Raw genomic sequence first — 13,905 nt, 5'->3', positions numbered from 1 at the left:
CTTAAAATAATTATTCATTAGTTTTTTCAAACACACGCAAACATACACATGTGCGCGTGCGCGCGCGCACACACACACATATATAGATATATACTCATTTTGGTTCTTAATCACCCAGGTGGCGTGTGAATCTGGTTCTATTTGCACAATAGTGCAAGTAAATTTCTTTAAATAAAAATTGTTAGCCTAGAATGCATTTTGAGCAATCACATGTGACATTTTAATCCAACCTTGAATGTCAAAAAGTCAACAAGAAAAAAATACAGACAATGATTAATAATTTAGATTTCTCAATTTAAGTTTGGAGGCTAAATGATGGGAAGAGAAGGTGTTAGGAATATTGGGGTTTAGAGACAACTAACGATTTTTTTTTTCTTGATATATATATATATATATATATATATATATATATATATATATATATATATTTATTTATTTATTTATAAATGTTAAGTTTAGCGACATGTAAGGATTTAAAATTTTGGAGCTAAATAACAAGGTTCTAATAGTTAATTATCTTATAATTTTTTTTTATTTGCAATGAATATATTGAAACAATGGCTAGTTATCTAATTATTATTTACTTAAAAATTGTGTTATGTTTGAGTTTTAATTATTTCAAGTGGTAATGCTTTTTACCACTGAATAATGGATTTGTAATTGAATTCCATCTATATATCAAATATAAACTATTAGTGTCTTGACTTGAAGGTAAAGAACAATCAATTATGAAGCAGTAGTAAAATTAATTCAAATTTTATTGTATGTATATAAAAGAAAAAAGAAAAAAGAAAGTATATTTTCAAGAAATGTATATAATGGTATGTAATATATATATTGAAAAAAAATTGGTGTTATTTAAGTTAAGGGGGCAAATGTCCACCTCATCATGACAGGACAATTTTATTTTTTTATTCTAAGCAATAAAGGAGAAAGAGAAGGACAGATGAAAGTCCATCAATCCTAAAATAGATTAGGCACTTATAGTTATGCAACAACAATGTGTACTTAATTATAAATAGCGTTTCATGTATTCTTCCGCAGTAGTATACTTGATTTCTGGATAAAGCTTAGAAGCTTCTATTGCATCATTTCCTATCTCGAAATTTGTAAGACACCCCTCGTAACAAACATGATAGTAATGTATAAGTCCAACTTGCTCTGCGTACTCTAGTCCTTTTTGAGAAAGAAAAATCGTATCAGAATTTAAGAAAACATGTAACATAAACACAATAAAAACTTTGAAATAAATATATAATTAGTCATATTGAGACCCTTTTTTTTTGTTGATGTCGAGACTATTTTTACATGAATGTGTGAATCTATTTTGATTGTTTGGGCCAATTATCCTACATTCGACGGGTCATATCCATGTACAATTATATATTGGGAAAAAAAGAAGAAGTAGGTATTAATTTTTGTGTTATATATAAAACTAATGATAGAGCTAGAAATTTGATTTAAGAGAGCATGTATAACTTGTATACATATATTTTTGTATATTGGTAGATATATATATGTTGATACATACATGGTGATAACTATTTCTATGATTTAGCAATGTTAATAACTATTAAACTCTATGGTGATGCTATTTAGTAGTTAATTTGTTATGATTTTATTAAAGGAAATAGTCATTCCTTATAAATAGCTATTTTTTAAAATGAATAATAACTATTCTTTTCTAAAAGGATTGTATTAACTATTCTTTAGGTGTAATAATTTCTAAAATTAATATATTTTCAAATAAACAAATTTTCATATGTACGTAACAATTATGAAAATAAAAAATCATCAAAAAAATAACTCACCTCTCTCTCAAATTTAACAAATATTTTTTAATAAATATTATTTTTTAGGAAATATAATTGTATGAGTAAGATGTTTCTTAAAATAAACCTTAAGTTTTATTATAATGTTACAACTCACAACCAAATTTATGAATAGATTTTGTTATTCCATTATAACACATTTTATTTCTAATAGTAAATATTACAATTCATGTTATAATCCTCATTAAGTGTACTAAACGTACTCTAACTGGTATTTTAATGTTGAAAAACATAAAAATAGTAGGTATATCGATTATATTGTGTCTATTCATTGGGTATATGTATGATAATTTGATAAACCTTAAATACAACTTATATACTCACAAAAATTATTTAAATATAACAATTTTAAACTGTGTAATAAGCATTTATATATCTTAAAATTTAAAGTTTAACCAGAAAATAATATTAAATTGTGAATTTTATTATATAATTATCTTCAAATTTTATTACTTATTCTTATTTTTATAAGTAATAAAGTATATGAGCTCTGCACACTTTCAAGTATTAAAAAAGAAAAGGTTAGTATTTGTTAGCTGTCATATTCAAAGTATTTATATATATATATATATATATATATATATATATATATATATATATATATATATATATATATTCACTTTCATTGAAACTCTTGACTTTTTTTCTTCCCCTTTTTAGCCTTTTTCATTTTATCTTTTATACCATAGAAAAAAATTGATAATTGTTTTTAAAATTTCTTTTTTTTTTTTTTAATGAAATTTGACACATGAGTGAATATATATATATATATATATATATATATATATATATATATAAGACAAAAATTGTTCAAATCTTGATAAGAAAAAGGTGGACTTAGGGTCCAAGTGGGACCATGGAACCTTTTAAAACACTCTTTTTTTTTTTTTTTTTGAAGTAAAATATTTTCAAATATAAAATTTGTAGTATAACATTTTTAGTCAAAAATTTTTCATGTAAAACATTTTTAGTAAATTTTTTTCAAGTGTTTAGTATGACAAGTAAAATTTTTCAAGCAAAACATCAAAACCGATGGCTCAGCTGACGATGACCGGATCAACCGAACCAACATAAGACTTTTGCATCAATGAAGTCCGGTGACCGAACTACTTGAATTAACAGCTTCAGTTGCAGACTGTTAGCATCGGTTACCAGAGCAACAACACTGATTGTCGAAGTTGTTACTATTGTGCCCAGCTCACCAGGTTGGTGACCAAGCCACCAAATAGGGTGAGGGAACCAATTGTGTGTTTTTATAAAATGTCTTAAAAATTAAACAAGCATCAATCATACCTTTTAAGGAAGCTAAAAACTGTTCCTTGGGTATGGAGGACTTTTGCAACTCTTTGCCAATTAGTTTCTCCCAAGTCTCAACAACTTCTCTTTGAGATAGGATATTTTTAGGTGGCCTTAGATATACTGTCTTGTTGAGGGTTCGAGGGTCATCTATAGTTTTGGTGGTATACATTGCTATATCATCCTCATCCACATAAATTGCTGCCACATTTAGTATCAAGTACATTAGAACCCAAAGATATATAATATGTCAACAATGATTTAAAATGCATTAGCGGTTAATTAAGAGTAGAAAAGGAAGAAGGTTAGAGATAAATTAATCAGCATCATTGTTATCTTGTATAAATTTATATAGCAGCAACTAGAGTAGTGTGAAAAAAAATGACTTTCATGGTTCTCTTCGGTACAATGCAAAACTAATAAGGTTGTAATGGAAATACCTTTTTCATTTCCATCTCCCAACAATACCACTGAATCCCTAGAAGGAAGGATCTTACCGGGCTGGCACAAACCACCAAGAAAGTAACCAGCAAAACAGTTTGCAGAAATATATGTGAAAGGTATTTGAGCATCTTCAATGGCTTTCCTTACAATCATTTTGTCATCAAATGTCACTCTCCCAGGTTCTAATGCATCCTCCATTCTAGCAGGGTCGGTGCCAAACTCAGAGGGCAAAAATCTCTACCAACGTTTAAAAAAAAAACTTGTCATGCATGTAAACTAATTAATGAAAAACCAACAAAACCTATACGTATGGATGTATCAAATATATATTTATCACGTTTAAACCATATTAATTTAAAATAGAAAAAAGATATTAAAAAAGAGAATAAAAAAAGAGGAATTCATGTTATTGAGAGAGATAGGGAATATATATATATATATATATATATATATATATATATATATATATAAAATATGTTTTTAATTTTATTTAACATATGATATTTTCTTACATGTAACAAAAATATTTACATGGCCTTCAAAACGTACATCTTCCATAATTTTTGTTATATTAGAAAATAAGGTCATGAGACACATCCTCCACAGACCAAAAATAAATGAAAGAGTATGAATTTCGAAAAATTAGGGGGCCCATCCCTAACCCCCTCCCCATGGCATCTAGAGAGTACTTTTTTTTTTTTTTGGATTGACATCTTGAGATTTCTTAACGTTAGTTAATGCATAATAACATTTAAAGTAAATTTTGCATATCCAATTCTAAAAATTACTGACACTAGTTAATATAAACTTATGTAAAATTAGATTATTGCTACAACAATTTTATAAATATACACAATTACTATTCACATATAAATCTATTTGTTAATATTTCTTTACTCATATACATAAGGAGAGATGATTTTAGAGAGTAATAAAATTTTGATAAAGAAATAATAATTTAATGAAATATAATGTATAATATATAATATAATCGATATTTTTGATATTTTGATAAGTAATTATGTAAAGTAGAAAAAATAAATTTTATGTTAAAATAAATAGAATTTTTAACACCCATGCTTATATGCTATGGATAGAGTAAGAAGAAAAGTCAAAAGATCCAAGTCAAAAGATTCCAGGAAAAGTAAGTAGATTTTTTTTTTCTTTTGAAAAATGAAAAGTAAGTAAGATAATGAGAGAGAGAGAGAGAGAGAGAGAAGAAAAAAAAAAGTAAAAGAAAAGAGATGTGACAGTGAAACAATAACATTTGACTATTTGAGGGGAGGAGAAAAAAATTATGTTGTAAAATTTATATTACACATATGTCTAACATTTAAGAAAGAAAATAAAATAAAAATCTTATTCACTTGGCCGGATGCCCAAACAAACCGAAATGATCGGAACAAACAAAAACATACAAAATTTATAATGCACCAGTTTTACAACAGATACGAAATATTGGGTTCCGGTTTAGATTGGCAAGTAAAATATAGATTTGCAAAATTTATATATGTATATATACCTTTACATTACCAGCATCTTTGATGGCATCAATAAGCTTAAGTTGAAGTAGAATTTGGTGGCTTCGGATGTGAACTCCAGATATTGCACAGATAACAACATCAACTAATTTGATAGCCTTCACAAGGCTCTGGTGATCGGTAAAGGAACCAGAAACAAGGTGAGCTCCTTGCTCCTTGAATGACAAAAGCATTTGAACTTTTTCAATATCAACACCTATCTCTGCTCTGTGTAGGATGTATGTCTCATGACCTTCAGCCAAACTTGCCTTCACCAACCTCTTCCCTAGATACCCAGTTCCCCCTATAATCAGAACTTTGCTTTTTTCCATTTTTCTTTTTCTTATTTCTCTTGGTTCTGGTTCTATAGAGATTTCCATCCTCGGCTTTTTATAGCAAATGCTTGTTATGGTTTTTTGCTGGTGTTGGAAGCAACGGTAGGCTGTCGTGGTTTGACAAGGGAATAAATATTTTTTGTGGGGATTGGTGCCGACAGCCGAGGTATCGATTTGAGATTACTCTTTTCCATAATAATAATGCTGTGTAATTTTCTATGTATTTTAAACTTGTGTCTTTTATGGTGATTTACTTGCATGTAAGTGTAACTGGGTGCATGCATGATGGACAAATGTAAGGGTTGTTCCTATTTTGAAAATGGTCATATGATGTTATTTTAAGCTAGAGCAGTTGTTAATAAACCACGTTAAGAAAGTTTTGACACAATTTTCATGAAAATTAAAAAAGTTTTCAAAAAAGTAATTTCTTTATCATTTTCATATAAAATATTCATAAAAATAGTTCATAAACCAATATCAAATTGTAAGGTCTTCAAAATTTATGTGGCCACCCTAAAAAAAAATTGTGACAAAATATTATGAGGTCAATTAAAAGTAAAATTTTATATTAATAAATTTAAAATTTTATTAAACTAATTAATGAGTTTTAGTTAACTTAACTGATAAATCTTATTGTTAAATAAGAGATATAGAATTCAAATCTCACCTACACTAAAAACTAATTGGTATCTTAGCCCAATGATAAAAAAACCAATCATCATGAAGGTCATATTTTGAAATTTTATTTTATCTATCAAAAAGTGTTATTAAAAAGAGTTATTAAATTTATAAATATTGGTTAAAATTGTAAATTTATATCAAGCTCATATGTCAATCCCTTCTTAAATGGTAGGCTTCACAATGGTAGACTTCACAAGTTACAACTAATTCTTAAATGGTAGGCTTCACAATGGTAGACTTCACAAGTTACAACGAATTCTTACATAGACTCATCACTAATACTATTTTTTTACTACCTACCATTAATAACTTGTAAAAAATAATTATGCAAAAAATTGTGTTTAACTAATTTTTAAAAAGATTATCTGATGGTTGAATAAGAGACATGGATGTTCAATCTCCCACTTGCACCAAAAACTGATTGGTGTCTTGTTTAATAATAAAAAACTGTCATCAGGAACAGATACCACAAGTTGAAACATTCTAAAAAAAAAAATATTCTTAATAATATTATAAAAATGAGTAGTGCAACATACACAATATTTTTACAATATTTTCATAACAAATTTTAGTTAACAAGTTGTTACTAATTATAATCTAGGCCCACCACTTACATTTTGTTACCACCTCTAATAGTCTATCATCTAAGATTTTCTGTAAAAAATGTTGTAGACTTAATATTTATCCATAAAAATATACAAGTTTTTATAACTAAGGTAAACAAATAAATTAATTGATTAATTAAATTAAGAAGGCAACAACTTCACGTGGGGTGGGGAAACCATACTGCAAAGCATAAAGCTATTTCCTGTGGGAGGTGCTCGCTAATTTGAATTTGAAATAGGGTGGTTAATGTATGATTTTAGAGCAGGAAAATTTTGAGATATTCCCAGAGTATGGAGAAATAGTGCTTCCTCCTCTTACATTCATGATAGACCTTACTATGAATTTAATGAGTGGATCTTACCATGAAATGTGAGATGAGAGAGTGCCATTCTCCATGTTTTGGCACTATCTAAGAATTACTTGATAGTCATTTTTATAGAAAGTTGAAAAAGTTGAAAAAGAAGAAGAGAGAGACTGGAGAGAGAAAGGTAATAATAAGGGGAAAAAAAAATCACATAAAAAAAAGGGGGAAAAAAAAACAAAGAAGGCAATGGCAAGCTCTATAATTTTGTACTGGTCAGTTTCATTTTATCGATAGCAATTGTCAATTAAATATTCTGCCCGATATATCATATATCCAGTTTTAACTACTCGTGTTTGGAGCAATAAATTTCAAAGGGAATACAGTCCCGTATTTAGTAAGAACAAGAACAACAATGGCTCGAACATTTCATTTTCGCTTGCTTAACAATTATGATTTTTTTTTCTTTTTTCTGGAAGTTTGGGTGCGGTAGTTTAACTTAACATGGCTGGTACTTTACTTATTTATTTTTTATATAAGAACATGGTTGGTACTTTGGTGGGGTAACGTATAGTTACAATTTAATGATTACTTTGTCTTCAAAATTAAGGTAGTTTTCTTTTCTTCTTTTGTTTTTTTTTGTTTTTGTTTAAGAGGAGGTACTTTTCTAATTCTTCTTTAAAAAATAAAAAGTATTTTTATAAGGCTGTGTTTGACTTTATGTAAAATATTTTACGTGTAAAGGAAAATATTTGCAAGTGAAAATATTTTCAATTGTTTATTTGCGTTATGGAAAGTATGCCGGAGAATTATTTCTTGTGTTTGGTTTTGCAACCTATTTCCATAAACCCAGCCACCACAATCACCACCATAAACCCAACCACCATCAAGCATTGTGTAAAATATTTTTCCAACTTCCTTTATAGCCAAAACAAACATAGCCTAAATATTAACTACTATTTTATATATATATATATATATATATATATATATATATATATATATATATATATATATATTGATTGATTGAAAAATGAGGTTTTTATTTATTTAGGTGAATTGTTTATACTTACAAGGAAAAAGGGGGTAAACTGTTTATATACATACATTAAGGTACTCTCATGGGATGCCTACATACATTAAGTCCTATATGTAACAGTGTTACACAAAATAGGAAAAATTATCTTTTTTGTTTTTGCAATGCTCTCTTGTTCACAACCCCTTTTTGGTAGTTTATCTAGGCAACTATTGCCTTTACATAAGAAATGCTTTAGGAGGATGGTTCAATCGTAAGTCATTAAACTCCTGCAACCAGAAACTAAAATAGCAATATCTAGTGCAAATACACTATTAGATGCTAACCGATTATTAAGCACTATTTGTGAATCAATTTCCTAATTATAACCTAATTGCCATGCTAGCTAGATTAATTGCATATTAGATAACCCTAAGTTCAGGTAGGTAATTTGTTGCAATACCAATATTAATGGATAATCCTTTTATCCCGTGCCCATTGCTATTTCTAATGATCCCATTGCCTTTGAATTTACCTAGGTTTCCTATTACATTATAGACACATCATTTTGCACCCTTTACAACTCTAACACTCATTCCCTAATGACAACGTCACTAGAGGGACTATACTAAGAAAGGGCTTTGCCAAGGAGACTATTTCACTAGAAACAACTTTCAATGCATTAAAACTTGCCTAAAACCCTAATCTTGCATGCATAAAACCCTAATCTTTTGTCACAAGACTAGTACCTTGTGAATGTAACCTTAGTGTTGTGTACATAGATACACGAGCTTGCATGTGCATGTTAGAGATGACAGAGCTTTATAAGATTTTTTTTTTTTATTTATGGAAATTCATGCAAAGCTGACACGAACAAAGTTTCTCTTCAAACTAGTTTGAAGAGAAATCCTATAGACTCATCATATATATATATATATATATATATATTTTTATATTCAGTGTGAATTTTAAAAATCTAACCATTAGATTGCATGTTTTTATTACATCCTTCATGCTTACAAAATTTCAAAAAAATCAAAGATCAATTGCTATGTCATCAAAGAAATGTTATAATTTCAAGATTTTATAATCTAAAGTTGTATATAAAAAATAAGTTAATTGATAAAATAGTAAATAATATCCGATTTAAACGAAATTTAATATGTATGTTAAGAACATAAGAAACATGAAATTCAACGGTTAGATTTTCAAAATTCATAGTCAAGTAAATATATATAATGAGCTTGTAGGGTTTCTCTCCAAACTAGTTTGGAAAGAAACTTTATTCGATCCCATATCACTTGTGAGTAGCTATATGCACCCCTCTTTGAACACTAGGCTCATTTTCCAAAACACACTAAAGTCACTACAAAAGTAGTGATTTAAAGAGAGAGTTTTCATTTTTATTTATTTTTTAATAAACCTTTTAGTCAATTTTCTTTTGGTTTGGGCTATTTTTTGGTCTAAGCCTTAGTTAAATGTTTACTAATCTATTGGATTTTGTGAGTTCTTGTTTTGTTAGATTGACCAAGGGAAATGGTCAAATCAGTCATTGGATTTCTCTAGGTATTATTCTCTTTCTTTTCTTTTCTTTTATTTATTTTTGTTTATTTTATATTTTGATTTCTATTTTCTTAGTCTAATTTAGTTGTTTTATTGCTTTCTAGTTTAGTAGCCTGCTTAGGATAAAATACGAGTAATATAATGTAGCTTAGTTTTTGGGTTACTGGGTTGGGTTATGTACACAAGATCAAACATAGGTACACTACTCCATAAGCCTGCATGCGTGCGTGCGTACGTATGAGTTATGCATGCACATATAGACTCACCCATAATAATAATAAAAAACAAATAAAAAAATCCAAGATTCATTCTCTCACTTATTAAACGAACATAAAAAAAATATGAAAAAAGTTATTTCCAAACTAATTTAAGAAAAATCTTTGAAACTTTTTTAAAATATTTTTATTGGATGTAAATTTTGAAGGATCGGGCTTTACTCCGGTTTAAACCCCTCATTTCTCTCCAGTTTTTATTTTGATGAATGACACTTGGCAAGAAAATGATCTAACCGTTAAAAATAAAAGCAATACATTACCAATAGTATGACAGAAGCCATATATAGTTTAAAAAAAAAAAAAAAAAAAAACCCAAGTCCTCTTCTGGCAACATCACCGCTAGAGCATGAAAAAAAAGTCTATTCTAACAAAAATGTAAGAATAAACGACTGAATCAATTGTGCACAAGAAAGTTTAAAGCAATTGTGCCAATGTAGCGAGTGTGCAATAGCGACTGTACAATTGTTTTCTTGTGTCTCCTTAATTTTTAAAGCAAGCTACCAACCGCACAATCTAATTCTAACTTTCTTTGTGCAGTATCCACATCATTCCAAGGAAAGAAAGAAAAAAAAGAGAAGTATTCGGAGTCAATAAAAGGCAGCAGCGAACATGATATGACATGACATCCATGTCATAACTCATAAGAGCAATGCTTTGCCTTGCCAACCCAAACAGAATATATCAAATTATGGATGTTGAACCCAGATGCTATAGAGATTAGATGTAGACGTGGAACACATTGGCTGGTCCCCAAAATTTTACATGCACTAATTTTACTAGGATAAACCTAACGTGCGGTTTAAAAACAGGAGAGAAAAGGAGACTAAGGGTCCGTTTGGATAGAACTTATTGCTGAAAACTGAAAACTGAAAACACTGTAGCAAAATAATTTTAAAATGTGTGAATAGTACCGCGAGACCCATTTTTAATGAAAAAGTTGCTGAAAAGTGAAATTTATGGGTCCGTGAACAATGCACGAATGCACTGTTCACAGAAGATTTAGTCAATACTTGCGGCTGGAGAAAAAAAAAAAAAAAAAAAAACTTAAACGCAGACGCAGGAATAAGTTTATCCAAACGCCCTCTAATAGTTTACGTGAATCAAAAAGGAAAACGACATTCAACAAAGAAGAATTTTCCATTCGACAAAATTTCTCTCTTAAGGAATTTTCCGTTCAACAATTTCTCTCTTAATGCAAATACCCAAAAGAAAAATCACGGACAGACTGAATCAATTGCGCCATAAACGAGAATTTTCAAATCTCTCATACAGTCACATAGACACAACTGCCATATAAATACAAAAAAGGACAGCGTATATTATCATAGAAAATTCAGAAGACAAATCTATGAGTGGAGCAGAGTTGAAGGTGGTGTGTGTTACGGGAGCATCCGGTTACATAGCTTCATGGCTGGTCAAGCTCTTGCTTCAACATGGCTACACTCAAGGCCACAGTTCGTGACCCAAGTCAGTACTCAATACTCTCATTTCACAACTTTGATTTTCTTTGCAAATTACACTTGCGGTTTTCAATCGTAAATTCATAACCAATGTTTTTTGCTTTTATTTACTGAGAACCCACGTTAGTTTTTGACTAATTTGATGGCATATTGTCATTGGTAAGGTGCTTGAGTTTCTTGGAAGAAAATGCTATAATTTTTGTTTAAGTAGTAAAATATTTATATATTTTTCTTTATTGGATCAAGTTCCAATATTTGAAGAGAGAGTGAAAAGATTCTTCAGTTTTTTTTTTTTTTTTAATTTATTTTATCTTTAATGTGTTGCGGTAATCAAGTTTGAATGATACATCAAGAAGGTAAATTATGCTTGAGTTTTGTTCAAAACATAAATTTTATGTGGAAAATCTAGTGCTTACTTGAATCAAATTAATGATCAGTCTGATTGATTGCGTTTTGTGAGACTATATGTTTCACTTTTGAGATTAATACTTAATACTTTTTGTGTATATCATCATTTTGATACTTGAGAAGGAAGATGAACTCTCAAAAGTTTAGTTTTTGTAAAGATACTGTATAAATAGTTTATGGATTATGCTTTAAATGTGTTCCACAGATGATCCGAAGAAGGCGGAGCACTTGCTTGCACTAGATTGAGCTAAGGAAAGACTTCATTTCCTCAAAGCAGACTTACTGGAAGAAGGATTTTTTGATTCTGTTGTTGATGGATGTGAGGGCGTTTTTCATACGGCATCTCCTTTTTATTACAAAGTCACGGATCCCCAAGTACTTTCTTTTTCACTTAAATTAGATATTGCAAATTTTATGTAGTATGTCAGCAATGTTTCAAAGGATGACTAGTTTTTGATAATGCTTGGTTGTTTACCAAATGTAGTTGAAATTTCATGTCTTGTAATCGAGTAAAGTAGTCAATATGCTATATAATTGAAATTCCCTAGTTTTTCTTGGGGAACTTTATCCTTTGATGCATTTCACATGTTTTGAAATGCTCATTGATTAAAAATGTAAAAGACTGGGAAACTGTCAAATTAACTTTCAATTCGCTTGTGCATGTGTTGGCTTACCCAATTCATATGAGATTTTTTATAATTTTTTTCAGGCAGAACTAATTAATTGAACCAGCATTAAAGGGAACGCTTAATGTTCTTAGATCATGTGCCAAAGTTCAATCTATTAAGAGAGTGGTTATAACATCCTCAATGGTAGCAGTTGCATTCAATGGAAAACCTTTTGCTCCTGATGTTGTAATTGACGAGACTTGGTTTTCAAATAATGCTGCTGTTTGTGAGAAATCAAAGGTGCGTACATGTGCTACTTTCTTATTAAAGTTCTTTTCTTTCCAAGTTTTTAATGAATGCTACATGTGAGGATTTCTCTGGTTTTGTAATGGAGCATGGATCACATTAGATCGATTGCATTCAACCTCTTTCTTTCTTTTGCTTTCCTTTTTCCCTTGGGTGGTTTGTCTCTTGTTGTACAATATGGATGTAGCCTTCTCAAGTGAGTTCATTCCTCTTCAGCCTTCAAATCCCATTTAATAGCATCGCAAAATTAAAGACATCATAAAAATTATTTATGTCTACTTTAGGTGTATGGGCCAAATCATAATTCTTTCATTTATGCCCATCAGGTTGTATGAACCAAATCTAATTCTTTCTCCAGTCACTTAACGTTCAGTAACTACTCACCTGAAATGAAAATCCAGCTTTAATCTGTCATTACTTATACAGATTTAATTTTTAAGTATGTTGTGGATTTATTTTCCTTGTCATTTCATCATATATTTTCACATTTATTTTGTTCTAATTATTTACATTTGTCATAGGATTAGGCTTGTGTTTGGTAAGGCTATTGCAATGGATTTTGAATTCTGGCAAAATGAATTCCAGTAAACTACATTCCTTTGAGAAATACGATGGTATTATGCTGCTATTCTCATCAACACATCATTGACTAATTAAAGCATATGGGTCAAAATTTTAGACAGCTGTTAATTTTAGGTCAATTCAACAGATACGAATTCCAAAATTTGTCAAATTGGTTCATACCTTATCATCCCAGTTAGATTTATTTTCTTCTGAAAATTCTTTGATTTGTTTATCTTGAACGACTTTCAGCTACCTTGTTTAAAAACATCACTTGGAATGACTTAATTTCCATTTGTCATTTTTGTTCATCGTGAATTTCTTGCAATGAGCCACGACAGCTAATGCGGCATAGACTTGGATTTGGACTGCTTATAAGAGAGAAAGTTGTGGTTATTTTTAAAGAATATAAAGGAATAGAAGGAATCTTAATTCTAGAATAAGTTCCTTATTCATTGAGTTTCTTTTACATTGAAAGTAATCAAGTTGTAATTGCACCTCTATAATCTTTCAAATGTCTTTACTTCTGCTAGAATGTGGTTCTGCCTTATTCCCTCTTCTAAGAGGCAATCTTTTGTGATGCAAGGTGTTGATGGTTTATCTTATGCAGGGGTCGAAAGACTTGCAAATAGAACTTATGGATGGGTTGATGTTAGAGATGTTGATAATGCTCAGATACTAGCCTTTGAGAGCC

At 29.5% G+C, this 13,905-nt stretch overlaps 1 protein-coding gene and 1 pseudogene across 1 annotated transcript; one reads left to right on the top strand and one right to left on the bottom strand.

Moving 5' to 3' along the window:
* Window positions 1-815: 815 nt before the first annotated feature.
* LOC142613931 (bifunctional pinoresinol-lariciresinol reductase 2-like) lies at window positions 816-5,451 on the bottom strand. Its single transcript, XM_075786452.1, has 4 exons — window positions 5,095-5,451; window positions 3,569-3,809; window positions 3,126-3,329; window positions 816-1,176 (listed from the first exon to the last, which is right to left on the bottom strand). The coding sequence occupies exons 1-4, from the start codon at window positions 5,422-5,424 to the stop codon at window positions 1,013-1,015; spliced, it is 939 nt and encodes a 312-aa protein (XP_075642567.1). The 5' UTR covers window positions 5,425-5,451; the 3' UTR covers window positions 816-1,012.
* A 5,765-nt stretch (window positions 5,452-11,216) lies between these two features.
* LOC142613447 (phenylacetaldehyde reductase-like) lies at window positions 11,217-13,905 on the top strand (annotated as a pseudogene).

This window comes from Castanea sativa, chromosome 10 (assembly GCF_040712315.1).
Source record: "Castanea sativa cultivar Marrone di Chiusa Pesio chromosome 10, ASM4071231v1".
In the NCBI taxonomy this organism is placed as follows: Eukaryota; Viridiplantae; Streptophyta; class Magnoliopsida; order Fagales; family Fagaceae; genus Castanea; species Castanea sativa.
The sequence above is the reverse complement of the archived record's forward strand: the minus strand, read 5'-3'. Positions and strand labels throughout refer to the sequence as shown.